The following is a 23,694-nucleotide window of genomic DNA, read 5'->3' on the forward strand; positions in this document are numbered from 1 at the left end:
ACAAATTTATTATAATCTTATAAATTCAAGACTTTGACAAATTTATTACAACCTTATAAATCCATACTTTTATAATTTATTTATCATTGATAGCCACCGACCACCATTCATCGTTCATTATCGACCACCACCAACACCAGTCACCGGCGAATTTCATAATTTATCTTTTTTTGCATTATTATCATATTTAACAATAACATTTTTAAAATACAACTTAATATTTTTAAGTAATTTTTCATATTGCAACCAAACAACAGAAAATAAATCATTTGGAAAATATTTTTCAAGTAAATTATTTTCTAAAAATGAACGGAGTATCTAAATTTTAACTCTTTATATAATTATCATCCTAATTTTACCAAAAACACAAAGAGCTCGTTTAGAATAAATGAATTATACAAATCTTGTAAATTCATTTGGAAATCCAAAATGATATTTTTGGAATGAAAAAGAATACAGATTTGAATTCTATAAAATTGGATATGCCTAACTCAAATTTCAATAAAATTGATAGAATTTGTAAATGAATTACACAAAATTAACCATTAAAATATTTATTGACAAAATTACCCTCCACTATAACTCAATATTTTTTATTTTTTTTTCCTTTATATTTATTTTCATTGCAACATCCCAAGCTATAACAGCGTTTTTTTTTTTTTCTAATCTAATAATGATGTTGATTTATATTTTTATTTTTTTTGAAAATTTCAAACCAATAATGACGTTTTTTTTTTTAAGTCTAGTAATAATATTAGTTATTATTGGTACGAAATCATTATAAAAACTGAGTATCAACAATTATTTTCAAATACAATTGAAAACAATAGTAACATTCTCAATTTTTTTAGTTTCTAAATTAATTACTTAAAGCAACAAAATTTTTTACATCAATTAAAAATAATTATTATGATGAATGTTACTGCTTATATAATTAGTTCATTAGCATGTAATATTAGTGTACTTATTTATATGAAATTTATTATTTATATTTTAATAAAAAATGACAAGTTATTATATTGTACATAATAAATATAATTGGTTTGTTATTAAATTATTATGTAAGGATGTTATAAATAATAAAGACAAATGAATTTTCATCTAAGAATTTATTCCAAATATAATTTTATGAAATTCAATTGAATTATTTATTTTAAATTGTAGCATACCAAACATGACAAATTCATTTGCAAATGAATGCTACTTAAACTTCATTTATAAATGAATTCTATAACCATAATTCATTTGTTCCAAACGGGCTGAAAGTGTCAGAAGACCGAACATCAAGGGGATGAAAAAACTCAACAATAAATGATTTGGAAAGAAGCTTTCATTTTCGGAAATATATATGTTCTTGCTAGAAACTAATCAAAGAATTACATAATTCCACTCTCCCTACCTTCAGCTTATGAACAATCTACAAGAATAATTGACAACAAATACTACACAAAATGCTATCTATTTCACTGTAAACACAATCAAGCTTGCTAAAACCAGCATTCTTCACTAAGCTTCAGATTTCCAGATCTGGATCTGCTGGAAGCACGCACCTCCTTTAGAGCTGCCATCACATTTCAGCAAGTTGAATAAACTATTCCTCGTACCAATGATCTTGAGAAAACCAGAAAATTAGAAACCCGAGAAAGTAAGAACCAATGACCATCCCGCACCTCTGCATAAAAGATCTTTAAAACAATTTCCCAATGTTGCCTGAGAGTGAGAGCATTAACTCTCCCAAATGAAAAAATTTATATTTATGGTATTTCTATATGGAACCAGAAACGGTGCTTCAAAAATATCAGATAATGCTGGATGGGATGTCATCATGTCAACAGAAAAGCTTAGAACTCGGATTTTGCAGTGCATAACAACAGGAAGCAGGAGGGTCCTCGTAAGGTAGTCAACTATTGTCTTTGTAAACAGAACTCATCACTGGATGGCACATCTTCCTCTTCATGCTTCAGAAAATCTACATTCCCGCTGCAGAGTCCAGTAGATAAAGTTGGGGATAAAGGTGCATAGCCACCTGAGTTTGTTGAAGGTACAAAATCATATGCAGTCACTCGAAATATTGAAGAGTATTAATTCAACATAATTTCATATATTCTACTCATTTAATGAAAATGAGAGAAAGTGTGCAAGAATAAATATTTGTCACACACCTCTAAATGATGGACTTCTTTCAAATTCTCTGGTTGTTTGTAATAGGACAGTACCAGAAAGCACAACGACAAAGCCGCATATTTCAGAAACAATGTTTCCCATGCTTTGGTCATCCCAATCCTGAGATTATAGATTTTACCGTCCAGATATGATCATTTCAGACACAATGTCAGAACAAATAATGTTTTACAAAATAAATAAGGATAGTGTTCTTAAATTTCCTACCCTACAGAGTTCTAACCACAATATAGAATTAAACATTGTGTTTGGAATTTAACCCTGGACTCAGAAATAGGTTTGTTATCGACCAAAGCCTAGATACTGCTGCCTCAGAGTGGGGCATAAAAATCTTGGAAGGAAGGACGGCTTTGCTTGAAATGCCCAACTATTTCAACAGTGTTATGCATTCAAACTATCCAGTTTATGTCTGATATGACTTACACGAATTATTCTGTGATAAAGAGGAAGTTGCAAAATGTTTTCTTCCCACTTAATAAAGTCTACATAAGTGAAAGGGATACTAGGGGTTCAGGGAAAAAGAAACTGGCATAAAATATCAAAACTTTGATAAGAGATGAAAAGAACCTTGAACATGATTACACTGGCCAGAATTGTAAGTGATGTAAACATGACATAATAAATGGGGGAAACCACAGCGGTGTTGAATGTATCAAGCGCCTGGAAAACATTAAAATTGTAGTTTTAATTCCACATAAAACATGTAAATGTTAACTAGGTTTAAAATATAGATAAATACAGCATGAAGGCACAAAAAAAAAAATAGCAGGACAGCTGACTGAATACCCATGAAATTAACATTACATGATATGTGTGGTGTACAGAAGAGGAACATACAAGTAAAAGCATCACCAATTTATATAGTTTTACAAACATAAACTATAATTCTTTCAAAGGGGAAATTGGTATGGAACATGCAAAACATCTTATGGCAATAAATGCAGAATTAACAGGCCGAGGTTCTACAGAGAAGGGTTGATGCAGAACCAAAGAATTGCGTCTTGACACCCCAAAATCAGATTTAATATATAAACCCTAAATCCCAAATTAGAAACCACAAATCCCAAATTAGGAATTTCTTCTCGAATAAGGGATTTTGACCTAGTGCTTAACTAGAAGTATGAACCGAAGATATAAAGGTGAAAGAATGAATGCCACAAAGAAAGTTTAATTACTTTGATAAGTTCGATAATAAGTTTAATGAAGAACCAAAGAGAATTCACCTCTCTTAAATTCAATTGCATAAAACGCACAAGATCGTTCTCTGTCTCCATAATACTTTGAAAGCCAAGTATTGATATGTTAGAAACCATAACAACTAATTAAGACATAAAGCGCAATTCAAATATGCTCCATTATGCTAATTAAAACATAATACTAAGTACAAAGCTTAAGGTCCACATATTCGGATCATGTTAATCAACCTTGGATTTTCTTTGAAGCCCATCCCTTTATTTGGCACTCCAAAATCAGGCCCAAATATCTCCTTGATCAATCCATGTAACACGTTAGTCTTTGTCCTTGTCAGGCCCATTTGGTAGTACAATATCCTCTTGTGCAACTATGACTTGTTTTTTTGTTATTCTCCCTCTTTTCAAAAGGATTTGGCCTTTGAATCTTCAATGCAAAGGACAACCTTTAGAAGATGCCATCTGGATCGATCGGACAGAGGCCGTGCAGCAGTTTCCCGAGCTTTGTCTTGAGGACAAGACAAATTTCAAAGGGGGTGAGAATTATAAAGATGTGCCACCAAGAGTCTAGAGAGTTTGCATTAGAAGAAACCATAGTGAGAAGCAGGCAAAAGTTGGGATACCTAAAGAGTCCCAGATGGAATATGAAATCAGCTGTATGGTGGTATAAGAGTTATCTGTTGAAATTTTTGTGATTAAAATAAATATTGTGCTTCCTAGTTTAGGTTTATTCCTATTTAGATTAATTCCTATATTGAAACAATTTATTGCATATATATAGTGGAGTAGAGGTTGAAAAATATTACACAATTGAAAGAAATACAATACATTCTTTCTTTTAATTTCTACATGGTATTAGAGCATTGCCGTGAATTTTTCGGCAACGGTTTCAGTTTGAGAGTGGGCTGAGATACACACAGTACCGCCGGGAGCGGGAGTTGGTCGTCACCGCCCCACCTTAGAAGGAAGAGCGACCGCCGATCGACCCTCCATCCAAACTGCGTCACCGTCCGACCACGCGTGTGTGCACACGCCCCTCCAGAAGATTCTGGCCGTTCTTCACCCGCCGACGCGTGTGGCTGTTTCTGGCGAGCTCCGTCGACGTTTCTTGTTCCGACGGCCTCGACTTGTTGTGGCGATTTTCCCCTACTGGTTCTTCAACACCAGTTTTGCTTTTTTGGAATTTTTTTCCTTTTTCCAGTTTATTTCTGCCACTGTTGGTTCTTCACCACTGCCATTTGAATTTTTTTTTAATCTGACAGTATGGGTGACGGAAAGAAGGTGGATACGAGTTTCCACTCAGAGAGTCCCTCACTTTAGATTAGTCCGGTGAAGTTAGATGGAACAAACTAGTTGGCTTGGTCTCGGTCTTGTTTATTATTTATTGAAGCAAGAGGTTTGCAAGGATACCTTGATGGTGGAGCGACTAAACCTGTTTCGACAAATCCGGGTTTTAACAAATGGAAATCCGAGAATTCTCTTATTATGTCTTGGTTAATAAATTCCATACAGCCAACTATTTCCCGAGGATATTTGTTTCTTGATACAGCTAAGAAGATATGGGATGTTGCTTCACAGACGTATTCACAAATTGGAAACTATGCTTAGAGGTATGAATTGCGACAGAGAGTCCATGAAACCAAGCAGGGAGATCTGACTATTGCTCAGTATTTTGCTGAACTTAGCGGATTATGGCAAGAACTGGATTATTATCAAGACTTTCAAGCAAGATGTACTGATGATGCGACTCAAGTTCAGAAGTTGATTGAAGTAGAACGTGTGCATGATTTTCTAGCTGGCCTAAATAACGAGTATGTTCAAATTCGAGTCCAAGTTCTTGGACGAGATCCTTTTCCATCCTTACGACAAGCATACTCATTTGTACAGCAACAGGAGACTAGGAGGAATGCTATGGTTCACAGATCTACCATTGACAAAGCAGGTTGATTGCTAATTCTGCAAGACAACATATCCAGGCTGCAAAGAGAAGTTCTTCAGATAGAGATCAATTATTTTGTGATTATTGCGGTAAGAACAGGCACACTAAGGAGTTCTGCTGGAAATTACATGGACGCCCAACTAAAGGGCGTGGAGGAAAGCGGGTCAGTTCTTCCAGACCACATGCATACATATCTGATAGTGGAGATTTATCTGAGGAACCATCTACTGCTGGAAGCTTTTCTGATAAGGAGATTCAGTCCCTGAAACGATTATTGTCACGGCTTAATTCGTCCTCAACTCAGACTGCGGCCTCCAATTTTGTTAATTCAGGTAATGCTTTCCTTACGTTTCTTGCAAAAATTGCAAAAACCCTCTTGGGTTATAGATTCAGGAGCAAATAAACATACAACAGGCTCTGTAAAACATTTCCTCATATATTCTAAGTATCAAGGCACAGACAAAATTCGCATTGCGGATGACTCCTTAGTACCAATTGCTGGCACAGGTTCTATTGACTGTACTTCCAATATTAAACTCTCAAATATTCTTCATGTTCCTAGCTTTCCTATTAATCTGTTATCTGTTAGCTTAATCACAAAAGCACTTAATTGCAAAGTAACTTTTTACCCTACTCATTGTATATTTCAAGAACTGAACACGGAGAGAACGATTGGGAGTGGTAGCTTGCGCGATGGACTATATCAAAGTAACTTCATGCTGGATGACATTTGTCGTTTTTCAAATTCAGGTACCAGTTAAGCTTTGTTAGGAACTTCTAGAAATCCTTCCCATGAAGTTATTCAATGGCATAGGAGATTAGGACATCCCTCTTTTTCTATTTTAGGACGTTTATTTCCCGCTTTGTTTGCTAACTGTGATTTTAATTCATTAGTATGTGATGCTTGTGAACTTGCCAAACACACCTAGCATTCTTATTCTCCAATTAATAACAAAAATTTGATTCCTTTTGCTACTATTCATTCTGATGTTTGAGGTCCTACTAAAACTGTCTCTCTTTCTGGTTATAGATGGTTTGTGACCTTTATTGATTGTTGCACTAGATTGACTTGGATTTATTTGATGAAAACAAAAAATGAAGTTTTCAGAACTTCCATAAAATGATTTGTACTCAGTTTGATGCACATGTTAAAATCCTAAGAACCGATAATGGTACTAAATACATGAATGTAGATTTTCGTACCTATTTAGATTCTAATGGTATTATCCATCAGACTAGTTGTGTCAATACTAGTGCTCAAAATGGAGTAGCGGAAAGGAAAAATAGGCATTTACTAGAAGTAGCTAGGTCCCTTGTGTTCACTATGAATCTTCCCAAAACATATTGGGGGATGCTATTTTGACTGCTGCTTACCTTATCAATCGTATGCCTCTTCGTACTTTGAATTTTAAAACTCCATTAGAGGTTCTTCAAGGAAAAAACTCTTATATTGTACCTCCTAAAGTCTTTGGTTGTGTTTGCTTTGTTCATCAGAATGGTCTCAGCAAATTAGATCCTAGAGCCTTGAAGTGTGTGTTTGTTGGTTACTCTACTACTCAAAAAGGATACAAGTGTTATCGTCCTTCTTCTAGGAAATACTTTGTGAGTATGGATGTTACCTTTTGGGAGTTTGAATTTTATTTTCCTTCCCAGTCACCTCTTCAGGGGAAGAAATATCAGATGGAAGAGGTGATAGATGACATTTCTTTCCAGGGGGAGATTCCTGTAGACATAGATAGTAAGAGAGAGCAACCACCCAAATCTCTAATATAGATACAACCATGGAGCATGAGACCTCTGATCAACCGTCCTCTCCAATTTCAGTCCCTCAAGATACAGACAAACAAGATCTTGGTGAGCCTTCTTTAATTCCTGTTGATTCTGATCCTAATCTTGATTCCAGTCTTTCTGACAATGACCTTGATATTCCTATTGCTCTTAGAAAAGGAGTTAGAACATGCACTAAACATGCCATCTCCCATTTTATCTCCTATAATGCTCTGTGCCCTTCCTATAGAGCTTTTGTTTTGTCTGTTTCTTCTGTTTCTATACCGCAGGATTGGCAAGAGGCATTACAAGACTCAAAATGGAAGGCTGCAATGGTTGAGGAAATGAGAGCTTTGGCAAAAACCGAGACATGGGATCTTGTAACTCCTCCACCAGGAAAGAAGCCAGTTGGATGTAAATAGGTGTTCACAATTAAACATAAGGCAGATGGTTCAATTGAGAGGTACAAGGCTAGATTGGTAGCTAGAGGATTCAGTCAGACCTATGAAGTTGATTATCATGAAACATTTGCCCCTGTAGCCAAGATGAACACAATCAGAATTTTGTTATCTTGTGCAGTCAATCTTGACTGGGAGTTATATCAATTTGATGTTAAAAATGTTTTTCTACATGGTGATTTGAAAGAAGTGGTGTATATGGAGATTCCTCCTGAATTTGATGATGACAAAACCAGAGGAAAAGTTTGCAAGTTGAAAAAGTCATTATATGGGCTAAAACAATCACCTAGAGCATGGTTTGAAAGGTTTAGTAAAGCTATGCTTTCTTTTCAGTATATTCAAAGTGATGCTGATCATACTTTGTTCATTAAACATCATGAAGATAAGATCACATTGCTTATTGTTTATGTTGATGATTTAGTGATGACTGGAAATAATGAAGAAGAAATGACTCAATTGAGAAATTTGTTAGCTAGGGAGTTTGAGATTAAGGATTTGGGAAAGTTGAGATATTTCCTTGAGATGGAAGTTGCTAGGTCAGAAAAAGGGATTTTTATTTCTCAGAGAAAGTACATCCTTGATCTCCTTAAAGAAGCTGGTATGTTGGGATGTAAACCTGCAGAATCACCTACTGAAGCTAATCATAAACTTCAAGCTGGAGTGGGAAGTTCAGTTGATGTTGGCAGGTATTAGAGATTGGTTGGGAGGTTGATTTACGTTGCCCATACTAGACCAGATATTGCCTATGCTGTAAGTTTAGTGAGTCAGTACATGCATGACCTTCGGGAGTCTCACTTAGAAGCAGTGCATCGAATTCTGAGATATTTAAAATCAACTCCAGGTAGAGGACTTTTATTTTCTAAACATGGCCATTTAACAATAACAGGCTATACAGATGCGGATTGCGCTGGTTCCCTCGATGACAGGAGATCAACCTCAGGTTATTGTGTTTTTGTTGGAGGAAACCTGGTCACATGGAGAAGCAAGAAGCAGGCTGTTGTTGCAAGGTCCAGTGCAGAAGCTGAATATAGAGCTATGGCATAGGGAATCAGTGAACTTCTACGCAGATTAATGGAAGAGTTAAAGTTGGTTGAAACAACAAATATATCCTTATTTTGTGATAGTAAAGCAGCCATCAGTATTATGAACAACCTAGTCCAGCATGATCGAACTAAACACATAGAGATTGATCGTCACTTTATAAAAGATAAAATAGTTGAAGGTTTTATAAGTGTTTCCTGTATAGCTTCAAAAGAGCAGCTAGCTAATGTTTTCACAAAGGGTTTGCATAGCAAGTTGTTTCATCCTTTAGTTTGCAAGTTGGGCATGAGTAATATCTATGCACCAACTTGAGGGGGAGTGTTGAAATCTTTGTGATTAAAGTAAATATTGTGTTTCCTCGTTTAGATTTATTCCTAATTAGTGTAAAGATTGTGTTTCCTAGTTTAGGTTTATTCCTATTTAGATTATTTCATATATTGAAACAATTTTTTGTACATATATAGTGGAGTAGAGGTTGAAAAATATTACACAATTGAAAGAAATACAATATATTCTTTCTTTTAATTTCTACATTATCTGATGGGTATATGGCTGTCAATAAAAGGGGATGATGGGGGGAGAGAGGGCAGGAAGTCTCAGGTTATAATTTCATTAGGAAACAGGAATTATGTCTTCTGTTTGGGCTCAAGCTGCTGCTTTGACTCTTGGGATTATTTTTCTTTTGTTTTCTCAGAGTTCTGAATTTTATTTCCACTTGTAATTCGTTGGTTTCAATAATAAACACAGCCATTAGCTTTACTCCACAACACATGGCAGATCATCAGATTATATATGTGTATGGGGAAGAAAAAATGGAACATATTCTAGACTTAACTTGCTGCCTAGTCAATAACAATAAAAATTTTAATGTTTATGTTCAAAAGGACGTTAGATATAGCAGACCACCTAAGAATTGAGGTATGTTATCAATAAACAACTGGAACTGAGAAATTTTCCAGCGAAAAGAAATAAAGCAGAAAGGAATTAGAAAAAGGTAAGAATGTGATGTAGTGGTGCAACTTTTTATATCTCCAATATAATCTGAATAATGGAAACAAACAGGCATCAAATAGGATTTAAGAAAAGAAAAGGCATTGCAACCTCACCACTAACCTTGTTGAGATAATTCATTTGAGTGATGACACATGTAGCAACAACAAACATGAACAGCCACGTCTCCGGATAGATTAATTGGTTGTTTCCTTCAAAAGTTAATTTCAGTGCCATTCCAACAGCTTTAACACTCATCACCTGAACAATGAACACTAGTTACTCAGAAGCAGAACAACATGCTGTTAAAATTTAGCATAAAAGATTTACAAATGCGATTTCAGTCCTTCCATCCAAATGTCAGGAGATACAATCCAAATCAACCACTAGAAAAAGCCATATTAGATAACACATGTAAATCAGTACAGTCAGCAAAACCTTCTCTAGATTGTACTAACCAAGAGAACTGAATAGTCTATTTATAACCATTTTTATCCATCACTTAACCAAATTCAATCACCCAAGACTCTTAAAGTGTCCACCTGGCTGATTACTAAATCAGGTAACAGCAGAGATGTTCTCACAACCATTCAACCGATGAAAATAATTCGACTTTAAACTTGCATTCAGCTTTACAAAACACAGATTTTTTTTTTTTTTCCAAAAAAGCTACCTGCAATTCAACTTAAGTTAGAAAACTGGTTAAAATGAAAACCCAAGAGCACTGTCATTGACATTTTTACATGCAATAAAAGATCTTTAAAAAAAATACCGTTAGTTTAAATGACTTACTGAAAGTGAACCCATCAATGAGCATATGCCAGTGAAAACTAAGACATTAGAGTGCCCACATTGTGGTGAAAAATGGAAAACCAGAATAAAAACAAGCACAATCACTGAGGCCACATAGAGCAAAAAAGCTGTCACAGAAACGGCAATTTGGTTAGCCAAACACTAAAGAGCAATGTGAACTTGAAGGAAATGTACACATGGCAAAGGAAAATTCTAACCTGGTTGAGTTGCCATATTCCATATTTCCTGAACAGATGTGATAGGGTGCTCCTGTGGTGCATGAATCACAATAATGATAGAACCAGCAATGCACATTATACAACCCAAGATCCCTAGCTTGTGTAACTTCTCATTCAAGATAAATTGTGCCAAAACAGCACTACGCGCCATCAAAAAGAAATGTACACGTTTTTAGAATAGATTACTAAATAAAATCAGACAAAAAAGATTAAACACTAACAACAGATTACCTGACAATAATACTTAATGCACCAAGCGGAGTTACAAGAACTGCTGGAGCAAATGCATATGCAATAAAGTTTGCAACCTCTCCTACAATCACTGTATACAGAACAAGGTTTATACAGAATCAGTAAATAATTTAATGGGAACAACAAATCACAATTCACATACACCAACCAACTAGCTTGCTGTCAATTTAACTAAAAAAATATCAATTTCTTGAGCTGACATAAGTGAATTAAAATTAAAGTTTCAGAAGAATTTTCATTGGCAGAAGAAGTTAGTTCACAAGCAAAATCAAACAGTGAAAAGATACAACCACTCTTCAGATACCAATAAAATACCCATTCATTTCCATACAATAGTGGAATCATATGACCGACAAAATTGACCAATAACCAAAAAGGAAAAAATGCAACTTCTCCAAAACAAAGAATGGAATTAAGGAAGAAAACAACAATCTAAACTTACTTGTGAACATGCCCAACCACCATAAAGGTTCCAAGAGATAAGAAAATCCACCAACACCTACAAATATCCAAAAAGTTAAAAGAACCCATTAATAAAACCAATGAACCATTCAAGAAAACCCAGAAAGAAATTGAGATAAAGAAAAATAAATAAATTAAAATTAAAATCACCAGCTCTAACACCAGAAACTGCAGCAGCTCTTCTAAGGCCTTTCTTCTTGATAATGAAGCTTGCCCCTATAAAGGCACTTGATGACAAAGCCAAAATAAACCCTTTAAGATTGTCTTCAGAGAAACCCATATTGAATATCTCTCTTCTATTTGTGTTGGATTTTCTTACTTTTCCTTCTTCTTTTCATTGAAATCAGCCAATCATGAGCTCTTTTTTGTTTTTGGCTGACCAAATTCGTCAGCCAGAGCGAATATGATCCTCCGTCCACTGTTTGCAGCGATGAAATAAGGGAACGGCTACGGTGTAATACTACAGAGCTAATTTGTGTGTGCGGACTTTGTAAAAGGGCTCCACCTCATTTGTACAGTAAATATTATGCTCCCCTTGTTCTTAACGTGGTATTAGAGTATTATTTTTTTCCTTGGCTTTCATATATTTCACCTGAGGGACTCATAAAATTTTAATTTTTTGATTAATGAAATTTTCCCTTCCAAACATAATTCCTTGATTAAATAAGTGTGTAATCAAGGAATTATTATGATATAATAACAATCTTTAAAACATTTAGTTAAAGATATTTTTTTTAGATAAAATGTTAACAAATATGATAGTCAAATAATTGTCTCCCTGGATAGATGATAAGCACTAATCACTAAAGAAAGAAATTTTTATTCTCAACAATACCTTAATTATTAATTTATTTTTCCTTTATATAAAGAAAGCAACATGTTTCCCAAAGCATATTTCTTCATTTATTTATCTTCTATATAGTTATTAATACTTTTTGCCTTTAAATTTAATTAAAACCCTATATGGAAAATTTAATTTTGATAAGAATAATACTAGTAATATGTGGTTTTTAGGTGCATCTCTAACATTTACTATTTGAGCATTTTAAGCTGGAAGAATAAAGCAAACACAGATGAATGTTGATCCTCCATAACGTTTATAACATTTACCCTGGTAATGAGTGATGTCAAGCTGATTTTCCAAAACTGAAATGCTTATAGATCTCAGATCAGTCAATTTATGGACCTTTGCAACATTACTTAATGAAAGGTTTAAGATACCCTCTATTGTCCAAATTGACAACCAATAGATGATGATACAAGAAACTTCTGAGAAAACAGCTCGTGTTATCATCAGCTTTGAGATTAGTCGCTTTAATCTTCAACTTGGTGGCGGTGGGGGAGGTGGATGCATCAACATTTGTTGCATAGGGGGTCCCCCAGCCAACTGCTGTGGAGGTGGTGGCTGCCGCCATACTTGTGGTTGGATTCCCATTCCCATTCCCATTGCCGGTGGTGGAGGCCTTGGTAGGGAGACCAGAGCAGCCTGGGGAAGGGGTGGTGGCATGTTTGGTGGAGGTGGTCTGAACTGCATTTGAGGTGGAGCCATAACTGGGGGAGGCACTGCTTGACCTGGCTGTGGTGGTTGACCCTGCCAAGCTGGTTGTCCAGCTACCTGCATTTGTGAGAAAGCTGCATTTGGTGGGGGTGGCGGGCGGAGAGCTGGAATTGGGCTTGGAGGAGCAGCACCATTTGCAAATGGGAAGGAGGCACTGGTGCACCGGTGCTCCATTGGCCTAAGCAATGCTTGGAAGCGTTGGAGGCCCACTAGCAAACAGAGTGTGAGGCCTGCTCTTTTGGGCACTTGGATTGCTTGCAGCCAAAACTCTCTCTGTATCATAATAATTAAACAACTTGTATTACATATAGAATTAGCTTCACCATAACATGCAAAGAGGAAAGTTTCACAGCAATATGTCAGATCGTAGTAGTGACTATCACAGCGTAGTTGACCAGAAAGGGAACCCATCGTCACAAGAGGTTGGGAAATAAGTAATATAAGAATATACTATAGCAATAAGTCAGTCTACAAAACGCCCCACCTGCTGCGGTACCATGACGCTCCCCTTTTGTGTCTTTCTCATATGCAAATGAAACTGTTACCTGGCGATTGCAAAGATATTGACCATTCATTGCCTGTTAAAAATCAAGAAAATCTATATATGCTTCAGTACAGACAAATCAAGTCACAGAGCTCACATGATGCGACATTGCATTGAGTATCCAACCATTTCGGTTAGTAAATATTTCAGACTTAAAGCAAAGTTTCCTGTAATCCTAAATTTAAAATTGAAATGAACAGCCATTTACACAAAAACAAAACATAAACCAAACTGAGGCTTAAAGGTTTGTTTCAATTCAGTTGGTTTTTGTTTAGTTTTTGGTCTACAGGGTAGAGATTTTCTATTTAATCGCAAACCATTACAACCTTCAATTATTTATTTTTTTTTTTTTTTTGCCAAGCCAGAAATTTTTACTTCTGAACCAAACAAAACTAAGTTTTTGAAGTACTTAAAAACATATTAGATGAAAGGATAAGGCTCAATTTAGTCTCCAACCATTTCACGGTCTCCAATTAGGTATAAAATCAACTTCAGGATAAATTTAGTACAATAATTTTTAATTCAAGATCAGTTTAGCTTAATTCGTTTTTCAAAAGTAATAAATTTTTTTTTAATAATATTCATTTTTTAAAATGAAAAGAACTAAAACGTTAAATAATTGAAGAATGATGTTGGGTTTCCATCTTCTTCTGCTCATCTCTTAATCAACCTTTCTCAACCACCTCCACCACAATCCTTATATTTCAACTAGCAAAACCATTCATCTCCACCAGAACCTCAAATTGCCAATCCTCAAAACCCAGACAAAGCTCTTACTCAAAATCCCAGACAACAATTGTGGCTCTAACACTCTTGTCGAATGAAATAAACTTACTTCGCCGATTTAATGCAACTGCAATTCTCAACTTCATATCCAAAGCTGATTTGAACAATCATATGATTCATATCCCCTGCACTTCTCACTGAATGGAACATTCCTGATTTCTCCAAGTTCCCCTATCTTATTTATACCCCTCTTTTTCTATGGCAACTCTTTTGCTGGTTTTCTTTCCACCTTCTTTCATTTTCAGAAACTTGATACTCTTGATTTCTCCAATTTCATTTGCATGCATGGAGATCAATTACATTTTGGTTCAAAATAAGCTAAGGGTGTAGAGATGGTGATGAAGAGAGCTGCAGTTTGGGGTTTGAGTCTGGATGACGGAGAAAGGGCAATAAATGGAGGGCTTTTGGTTTTCTACATTTCTTTTTTCATTTTAAATATCTTTTATTATTTTGAAAATACAGAAATTACTTTCTTTTCCTCACAAATTGGGCTAAGTTGATCATAAATGGAAAGTTTGTATAGTAAATTGATTATAAACTAAATTTTAGACCTAATTGGTTGCAAGAAAGATGTGGAGCTATATTGAGCATTCATTTTTTCTCAAGAATTGGCTAAGTTGATCATAGATGGAAAGTTTGTATACTCAATAGAATATAAACTTAATTTTAGACCGAATTGGAAATTGCAAGAAAGATGAGCCAAATTAAGCATTTCATCCTGGATGAAATGATTTGATGCACATCAGAAATTGCATTTTAACTGAGAGTACAAACCGCCTTATAAACAGGTTCAATTAACTCTCTCTGTTTCTGAGGAGTTGAAGTACTTATTACAATCATTTCACTTCCTCTGTTTCTAAGGAGTTGAAGTACTTATTAGAATCAAAATGACCCAATAATACAGCCAACTATTTTCTGGATTCTAACTTATAATATTTCTCTGGCAAATTTGAGAATAAAAATGCAAACAGAAAGGACTTACCTCAATTGCCGCAACAGATGACTCAAAGGAATCATAGCTAATGAAACCAAAACTGCGGGAATTTCCAGTCTCGGGATCTCTCATTATCTGGAAAATATAAGTGCAAAGCATCAGAAGACAAAAGCTAATATGCATCGACATTTTGATGGATTTAAAAAACAATAATCAGAGAAAAAGAAAACGCTTTTATCAATCACATGCCTGTGTAAACAACACACTTTTAGATGTTTTAAACAAATGAAAAACTAATTTAAATGTTTGAACCTGCAACTTATGCCACTCACATAACTAGCTTGCAGAGAGAATATTTCTAATTAAGTGAATATGCCATAATGTAATAATTACCCCACATAGGTGCCCCCTATTTGTCTATTAAATCACTATAATTACACTACTTTCATCATTGTTGTTAAATGTGAAAATTAAATAAAAGAAACAAATTTAAAAATAAAATACCCGACAATTTGTCTGACCGAATTAACTCCAACTGCTTTAAAAGAAGCAGAGTAGAAAAAAGCATTAATGTGGAAGGCAATTATCATGTAATTTAAGGATCAGACAAAATTTCTTGTGTCCTTATTCCTAAGCAAGAGTTCATACAAAATGGATGGTGAGCCTATTTTCCACATAGTAGCATCTATAAGAAAACTAAGGCAAATATAAGATAAACATAAGATGGAGGAAACCAGAATCCACCCTTAAATTGGACTGATGTAAAGTCTATCCCTCGAGTTTTACACAACTACTAAGGACAGCAAGATCAGTCATGTTCTCAATGACAATCCAAAAGCTTGCTCAAACTATGGAGCTCCAAAAGAAGCCCAAAAAGTGGATTCATGAAAAGAAGTGCGTATACACGGCTAAAAGCAGCTATCATATTTGATAGATCAGTCATTTGGTGCAACAGATGCAGGTATCGTTTTTTTATGGGTGAATCTATGGAATTTTAAACTTCCTCCAAAGTTTAGAATTCTTTGTGGAGTGCATGCAGGGCTTGTGTGCCAACTAAGGATCTTTTGGCTCAAAAGAGAGTAATGGTGGATAATCGGTGTCCGGTGTGCAAAGTTGAGAACAAATCCATTTTGCATATTTTTGCAAACTGCAAGATAGACAAAGAGTGCTGGAACTCAGTGTTCCATAAAATGCCTACATTAATGATCGCTAATTTCGAGAGTTGGTTTCTGGAATTGCTGAAATGGATGGGTAAAGATGGTCTGTGTTTATTTTGTATAATTTTATGAGCTTTATGGAAAAACAGTAATGTGCCTTTTGGAATGGAATGGACAGATCAGCAAACCAGATCTTTTTATGGCTCAATGTTCAAGAAATGATGTCTTTTGTTGCTGCTTGTTCTGGTAACCTGCAAGGACCTGGTGATCCTCTTTTGGATGAAGCATTGAGCTTCTGTGAAGTGTTGAGCTGGTTGACAACTGTGGCCTTTGATAAAGTTTATTTTTGAGTCTGATTCTTCTTTTAATAAAAGCTCTCAAAAGGAACGCGGATGAATTATCTTATTTTGGTTTGGTTGTAGGATTGTATTGCTCTTTGTATTGCTCTTTTTAACAACTACAACCAACAATCTATTGTTTTACCAAGAGGTCAGCAAATCATGTGCTCACAATCTAACTGGGGTATCTAGTTCTTCGTTTGGTTTCCAGGAGTAGCTCTCAGTCCCTCCTGCTTTTATTTGTAATGTTTTAGCAACTCATTTAGCTTAATGAGGTCTTTGTTTTGCTGCTTCAAGAAAAGAAAAAAAGAAGTAAACAAAAAATTATTTAGTTATCATAGTTCATAGCAAAGAACAACTATTGATGCCTAACTTTGCACCCCTAATAAATGCCCAATGACGATAACCAACAAACAATAGTGAACAAATGCAAAGATGGTAGAATTAGAGTAATGTCCTAGCCACTGCAACTTTAGGAATCCTGGATGGGCCTTACTATGTTGTTGTATGTGCATGCATGGGTGAAAACATAAGGGGCACCCAACACTGGAAAAGGGCGCATACCCCTTTTGTTTATGGCTTCTCGTTATGCTTTATGATATTTATTACATATGGCTGAACCCAATTAGTATAAAATTAAGGTTTAATTGAAACAACCCCCACCCCCCCCCCCCCCCCCCCCCCCCCCAACACCCAAAACAAAAGAAAAAAAAAAACATAGAGATGCACTTTTCTGTTTATTCAGCTGGAGGGAAAGGAGGACAGTAAGCACCAGACTTGTCAAATTTCAGATTTCACAATGGTGTTCGTCATCAATGATCAATTGGTTATTTCAAACTTAAAAAAACCACAGGCATAAACAAGAGGGATCAGACATAGGATATAATTAACTCCAGCAGGATACAAGCATAAAATTTATTTTCTCTCTCTCATTTGTTTGCACTTTTTCCAAAAGTTCATAGACACAAAAATCTAAATTCAGATGCAACTGAGAGAAGTTCAGGGGAATGACCTTGGGGTTTATAACTATAACTCCAAAGGCACTAAAAGTATCATGCAGAAGTTTCTCATCAACGTCCTGCAAAATATAAAGTTGTTAGTTTCCATATAAGCAGCAGTACACATATCCAGCAACAACCCCATATTCTTTTGGTAAAATTTAACCAACTTACAGGGTCCAAGTTTCCAATAAATAGGTTTGCTCTTACATCCAAACTCTTTTTATCTTGCGTCGCCTAAAACCAAAAAAAGATACAAAATGAAAACCACAATACCCTAACGTAGCTAAAACTCATAACCAATAAACAAACCAAACAATCAAAGCTGACGAGCTTAAATTTTGGTACCTTATTTACACGTATTGGCTTCCCATAAAGCTTAATCATATTCAAAACCTTAATTGCCTGCATATTCATCAATTTAGAGCTGAATCAAGCCTTCTAAACTAAATTAAATAAGAGAAAATCAAATAACAAGAAAAGCAAAGCAATGCCTACTTAGTTGAGACTTACATAGTCAGCATCTTCTTCACTCCTGAATTCAACAAATCTATACCCTTGGTGGAGATTTGTTACTCTATCCTTTGGAACATATACATTAACTCAAATTAGGGAAAGAAAGAATTAGAAACAGAGATTTAACTAATTAAAACAAAATTCAAGTAGAAAAGATTGAAAAAACAAAAAAAAAGGATTGAAGATGTTACCAACAGTGCCTGCTTGAACAAATAACTCCCACAGCAATTCCTCAGACACCTGAGGATCGAGATTGCTGACGTAAGCGGTGGCGTCTTGGTTCCTCTCCACCGAGTGTTGGCCAAGTAAATTTGCTCCAACTCCTGGAGCTATTCGAGTTGTCATTATTATTTTTAGCAGTGGAAGAAAGCTTAGTGGTTAAATTCAAGTTGAAAAGATTGAAAAAAAAAAAAAAAAGGATTGAAGATGTTACCAACAGGGCCTGCTTGAACAAATAACTCCCACAGTAATTCCTCAGACACCTGAGGATCGAGATTGCTGACGTAAGCGGTGGCGTCTTGGTTCCTCTCCACCGAGTGTTGGCCAAGTAAATTTGCTCCAACTCCTGGAGCTATTCGAGTTATCATTATTATTTTTAGCAGTGGAAGAAAGCTTAGTGGTTAAATTCAAGTAGAAAAGATTGAAAAAAAAAAAAAAAAGGATTGAAGATGTTACCAACAGGGCCTGCTTGAACAAATAACTCCCACAGTAATTCCTCAGACACCTGAGGATCGAGATTGCTGACGTAAGCGGTGGCGTGCTCCGCCGAGTGTTGGCCAAGTAAATTTGCTCCAACTCCTGGAGCTATTCGAGTTGTCATTATTATTTTTAGCAGTGGAAGAAAGCTTAGTGGTTGGCGTCGGTGAGAAGAGGTCGGCGGTGAGTTGCGGCAAGGTGGGTGGTTTCCGCGGTTGGCGTCGAGGTCGGCGGCGAGTTGCGGCAAGGTGGGTGGTTTCCGCCCCTGACACACCCCCCTATTCGAGTAGCGAAGGAAATAGCAAGGAAGATGCAAATTCCGAACCGAGCTTGAGCCTTTCCTATTCCTATAGAGGCCCAATAAGGAAATTAAGGAAATACTAATAGCATGTCTTTTCTTTTATTTAAACGTACTACTAACGATGGCAATTTAACCCACGAGCCAAACTGGGTCGTTTTTGCTTAGGGTTGCATTTAATGCCACAAAGAAAATTAAATTCCTCACAAACAACAGCTTATTCCTATTTTCAACTCACTGCACCGCTCCTCTCCTTCCAACCATTCCCAGTTTTTTTCTTTCTGTACTTTCACGTTGCTTCCGTGCCCGTGCCCGTCGACTCGGCAGCAGTCCTGCTCTTCAACCGTAGTGCCACTATCAGGTTCCTCCATTTCCATTCTCCATTTTTTTTTTTTCTTTTTCGCCATAGGATGTCTTCGTTTCTTTTCCTTTTCTTTATTTTATATATTAACGGACAAAGAAGAGGAATTGTTGAATTCATTTGTAGGTTTAGTCGAGAGAGACAAAGATAGATGTTTATTATTTTTTTTTCTTTTATTGGTTTTGTGCAGGTTTTATTTGTTATTTTCCATCTAAAACGGTTACTTTGTTATGCAAAGTTTCCTGTTAAGTTGAACGAAGATAATTAATTTCTTGAAAATGTGTATGTATTAAAAGAGAAAGAGAAGGGAAATTAGATATTTTGTGCAGAAAACAAGTCAATTTGGAACTCATATAATAGCTGTAATACCGAAAGATGGATATTTTGAGAAAATGACATGAAAAGTAGCGCTATATAATGCAACTAACTAAGGATGTCGAAAACCTGGTGACTCCGTCAGAGAAGATTTTCTCCTTTAAGAGGACAGAAATCAAATTACCAGTCTTTGATGGTGATTCTGTCTTCTTTGACTAGCTACTCAGACATACTTGAGATGTGCTGATATGTCATAAAATTTTAGTGTTAATGTTTTTGCTCGGGGGATTTATCGTCAGCCTAGCCTAATTACAATGCTAGAATGCAGAATCTCTTATTTGATGGAGCATACTGGAATTAACTTGCAAATAGGATGCGGGCACTACCCTTTATTACCTCCCTAGGCTGATTTATCTTATTATTTCGTAGCTATCGCTCTTCCAATTTCCGAAATTTTCTATTTATTTTTTTCCTAGATAATAATGCAAGCACAGCTCTTTTATATAACAACTAACTAAGGCTAGCTAAGGCTGTCAAAAACCTGTTGGTTTTATATAACAACTAACTAAATATTATTGTATTTATTTTGATTTAATGAAAATTATTACAGGAGAAATGAATTCCAAGTTCCCAATACTGATTACGGAACTGAAATATGCAGAGGATGCAAATGCATAATTTTTTTTTGCATTATTTATTGGTTTGATTGTGTGTATTATTTCTTTAGGTGGAATTTAAAATTTTTTTTTGTTCTATTTTAATATTATTATGTATTGTCCTTATATAATTTCATGTTGAAATTGTTTTATTATTTTCAAGTTGAATTTCAATATGAATTTTTTATATATTTTCTGTTGCATTTTCAGATTCAAATTTGGGTTTCAAACGGGTTCATATTTCAATGGATTGAATGAATTTATGATTAAACGGGTATTTAAATAGATTCAGGTAGTATGCGGGTAATGTCTAAACTGATTCAGGACGGAATCGGGAATTATTAGTTTATTCCTTAACAGATTCGGGTACTTAAGCAGCTATTAGAACTTATGTTTCAGAGGAGAAAATTAAAAAAAGAAACGAAACACTGGAACTTTTGTGAAATTGGTAAAGGTGGTGATTGTCCGCTCAGAAGGTATTCGATGAATGGCTTTTGGATTATTGATTTATCCATTTAATTTATTTATGGTTTTCAGGCAATGGATGTTTCTGAGGAGGAGCGATATAGGCCAGATGCGGGATTTGAAGAAGATTCGAGGGAACCTCTTGTTGATCTTTCCTTGACCGACTCTACAGAGCTTTGGCTCATTCAGTGGCCTCATAATGAAGTAAGATTTCCTTTTTTTTATGTCTTTAGCCTTCTGTTTCTGTTGTTTTACTAAAAAAAGCGCTAATTGACTTGTTTGACGTGATATGCCTATGCTTAATGTATTGTTTATATAAGCCAAAATCCAAAGTTTGAGTTTTAATGCTCGTTCTTGTGTTGTTTGTATTGCAGCTTCCTGATTTTCAAGGGAAAGAAATATCCCTCGGTCTTCATCGTGATGGAAGTTTGGGCAGTTTTGAGAGTTCATCTGGTAACCACAAGAAATTCTCTTCTCTGATTATTGTGTGGTGGAATTTTGATTTTCAAACCATGTTAACCTGCTAATGCAATTTTCATTATTCAAATAGCTTGTTTCTTATACAAATCGGCCAATCTCATTATATGCATTAATTGGCAATGAGGTGATTTTGTGATGCTGTATCAGGGAAAATATATGATGTTGTGAGCTGTAATGCGCAAGAGTCTGATGCAACAGTTTTCCTATCCTCTTCATCAGAAACCAAAATTGGTAAGCACACCTATGGTCATTATTTTCACTCCTCAGATGATATGTTTTAATTTTTACTATTATATATTGATTAGAATTACTTAACTCTCCATGCTGTTACTTCTGTTACATTTCTTTTCTTTCTTTCTTTAATATTTCCGAGTTTTTTTTGTGTGTGTGACTTTTTATAGGTACTTAGGGTTCATTTATGGTAAACTATTTGTTCCAAAAGGATGTTTTGAAAATCTTTTGGCTGGGTGTTAAATAGACACAGTGAGTAGGAGTTGAATGATTATTGGAATTGGAGAACATGGTTGTTGGTAGGGTTGAATGATGTAAATGAATTATAACCACATGAAGGCCATTTTGTCCTTGGTTGATAGTGGAAGTGCTCTAAAGTTCTCTCTTGAAAGATCATGTTTGAAAATTTTGTGAAATCTGTTTATCCTTGCCCTTGGTTATTACCTAGTCTTGGCATAATATTGTTGATTTATGTATTGTGATGTATTGAATTATACAAGATTATTTTCCTTGATAAATGTACTTGTTTATATTTGACTGAACAGTGTGAATCCTATTGTATTTGCATGCTAATGACATGGTTATATACATTTACAGTTGGGAATATTTCACGGCGAGTTTCTCTTGTCCATTATCCTGATCCTAAAGAACTTGAGAGGCAAGAAGCTGAAAAAAAATCAAAACGATTGCATCAGATGTCTGCTGCATCTTCAATGTTAAACTCTTCCCATCGTTTTTCAACCCCGACTCAAAGTAAGCTTAGGAGCTCATATTCATCCAAGGGACATGGAGCCTCAACACATAGTAGCAGACATAGAAGTTCTTTGTCTGAAGTTGGGGAGCAATCAAGTGCAAAAAAAAGAAAGCATAAAAATGAACTTACTGCATTGACAGATCGCTCTACACTAGATTCAGGGCGGAGTCGCAGTGAAAACAATTTTGCAGGGTCATCAGAGCATTCACAATAGGGGATCATGAAATGACTGATAAAGTATGCAAGAGTGAGGCTCTCTTACTGGCATTTTGCCCTCCCCCCGAATTCTGTTCTGTCGACTTCTATAGATACCAATGATGTGATGGTTTTGAAGAAACGGTATGCCGAGCTTCCTTTTGTTTCGTTTCATTAAATTAATAATGAAACCCAGAGTTAAGCAATTTCATTTCACTATTATCTATATGTAGGAGTTGTACTGTAGTTTGCTGACATGAACTCTCTAATAATGACATATTCCCTTAGTGGACTTCACCGCTATAAAGAAATGAAAAAAAAGAAATATATAGCTTGCTGCTACATTTATAAATTGCAAAGAAATGAGTTGTTTGATAACAGTTTCTATTTATACTTTTTTTTAGCTTTGACCTTAAAATTAGGTAGTTCTTGTGGTTTAGTGAAATACACTAATAAGAACCTCATTTTTCATTGTTTTACACTATTTAGTCTCTATATAATAATTCTCCTTTAAGGGTGTTTTTGATATTTCACAGTCATTTAACGGAAAAACTATCTATTACACTATATTTAAAATTATAATGTAGTGACAAAATAATGTATTTTTGAAAACTATATATTTGATAAAACATAGAGATTATATAATAATTATCCCAAAACATGATGTCTGGTTCACTAGTGGAAAAGATGGCGGAGATAGATGAATCGTGATGAGTGAAATAGACAGGGAGGCCATGTAAGAACAGATTGAAGAAAGAGAATGGATTGAAAGAGACAACGTGCAAGAAAGGAGGAAGATTGAAGAGAAATTGAAATTAAAAGTAATTATTATTATCATTATTAACTTGGACATTTATTAATTTTTTTTTATTTGTTGACCGTATGATATCCACGTATCCCTCCCAGCCAAAAAAAAAAAAAAAGAGTGAAATTGTCAAATTTGATGCAACTTTGTAGGCATGTTGTTAAAAAAAAAAAAGTCACTTTTGAACTTTTAGTTTATTGAATTCAAGTTTAAGGGGATTGAACATTCTTTCTTATTTTATTAGTGTTTAGACTTTAGAGCATGGTTCTTAAAATTGAACCAGACCGATTGGTTTA

The 23,694-nt window shown here is 35.2% G+C and overlaps 3 protein-coding genes across 7 annotated transcripts; 1 reads left to right on the top strand and 2 right to left on the bottom strand.

Moving 5' to 3' along the window:
• Positions 1–1,312: 1,312 nt before the first annotated feature.
• Positions 1,313–11,888, bottom strand: LOC105646320 (putative magnesium transporter NIPA3). 3 transcript variants are annotated; one of them, XM_012232151.4, is made up of 9 exons: positions 11,462–11,853; positions 11,292–11,348; positions 10,829–10,919; positions 10,577–10,737; positions 10,359–10,486; positions 9,690–9,827; positions 2,749–2,841; positions 2,163–2,283; positions 1,313–2,026 (listed from the first exon to the last, which is right to left on the bottom strand). In XM_012232151.4, the coding sequence occupies exons 1-9, from the start codon at positions 11,589–11,591 to the stop codon at positions 1,905–1,907; spliced, it is 1,041 nt and encodes a 346-aa protein (XP_012087541.1). In that variant the 5' UTR covers positions 11,592–11,853; the 3' UTR covers positions 1,313–1,904. The 3 variants fall into 3 exon arrangements, with proteins under 3 accessions (XP_012087541.1, XP_037494397.1, XP_012087542.1); XM_037638469.2 differs by lacking the exon at positions 2,163–2,283 and having other exon boundaries at positions 11,462–11,888; XM_012232152.4 differs by lacking the exon at positions 2,749–2,841 and having other exon boundaries at positions 11,462–11,867.
• A 497-nt stretch (positions 11,889–12,385) lies between these two features.
• LOC105646349 (uncharacterized) lies at positions 12,386–19,186 on the bottom strand. 3 transcript variants are annotated; one of them, XM_089720668.1, is made up of 10 exons: positions 18,818–19,186; positions 18,576–18,713; positions 18,334–18,471; positions 18,140–18,228; positions 17,975–18,031; positions 17,801–17,863; positions 17,641–17,706; positions 15,182–15,268; positions 13,354–13,414; positions 12,911–13,142 (listed from the first exon to the last, which is right to left on the bottom strand). In XM_089720668.1, exons 1-10 carry the CDS (start codon positions 18,960–18,962, stop codon positions 13,048–13,050), a joined length of 939 nt encoding a protein of 312 aa, XP_089576794.1. In that variant the 5' UTR covers positions 18,963–19,186; the 3' UTR covers positions 12,911–13,047. The 3 variants fall into 3 exon arrangements, with proteins under 3 accessions (XP_089576792.1, XP_089576794.1, XP_089576793.1); XM_089720667.1 differs by having other exon boundaries at positions 13,354–13,447; positions 18,818–19,183; XM_089720666.1 differs by lacking the exon at positions 13,354–13,414 and having other exon boundaries at positions 12,386–13,142; positions 18,818–19,178.
• Positions 19,187–19,340: 154 nt separating this feature from the next.
• LOC105646321 (mediator-associated protein 2) lies at positions 19,341–22,945 on the top strand. The gene is made up of 5 exons (XM_012232154.4): positions 19,341–19,497; positions 21,006–21,137; positions 21,308–21,386; positions 21,561–21,644; positions 22,242–22,945. Exons 2-5 carry the CDS (start codon positions 21,009–21,011, stop codon positions 22,610–22,612), a joined length of 663 nt encoding a protein of 220 aa, XP_012087544.2. The 5' UTR covers positions 19,341–19,497; positions 21,006–21,008; the 3' UTR covers positions 22,613–22,945.
• Positions 22,946–23,694: the final 749 nt, after the last annotated feature.

This window comes from Jatropha curcas, chromosome 4 (assembly GCF_041381405.1).
Source record: "Jatropha curcas cultivar XTBG-Jc1 chromosome 4, XTBG_Jcur_1.0, whole genome shotgun sequence".
Taxonomy (NCBI): Eukaryota; Viridiplantae; Streptophyta; class Magnoliopsida; order Malpighiales; family Euphorbiaceae; genus Jatropha; species Jatropha curcas.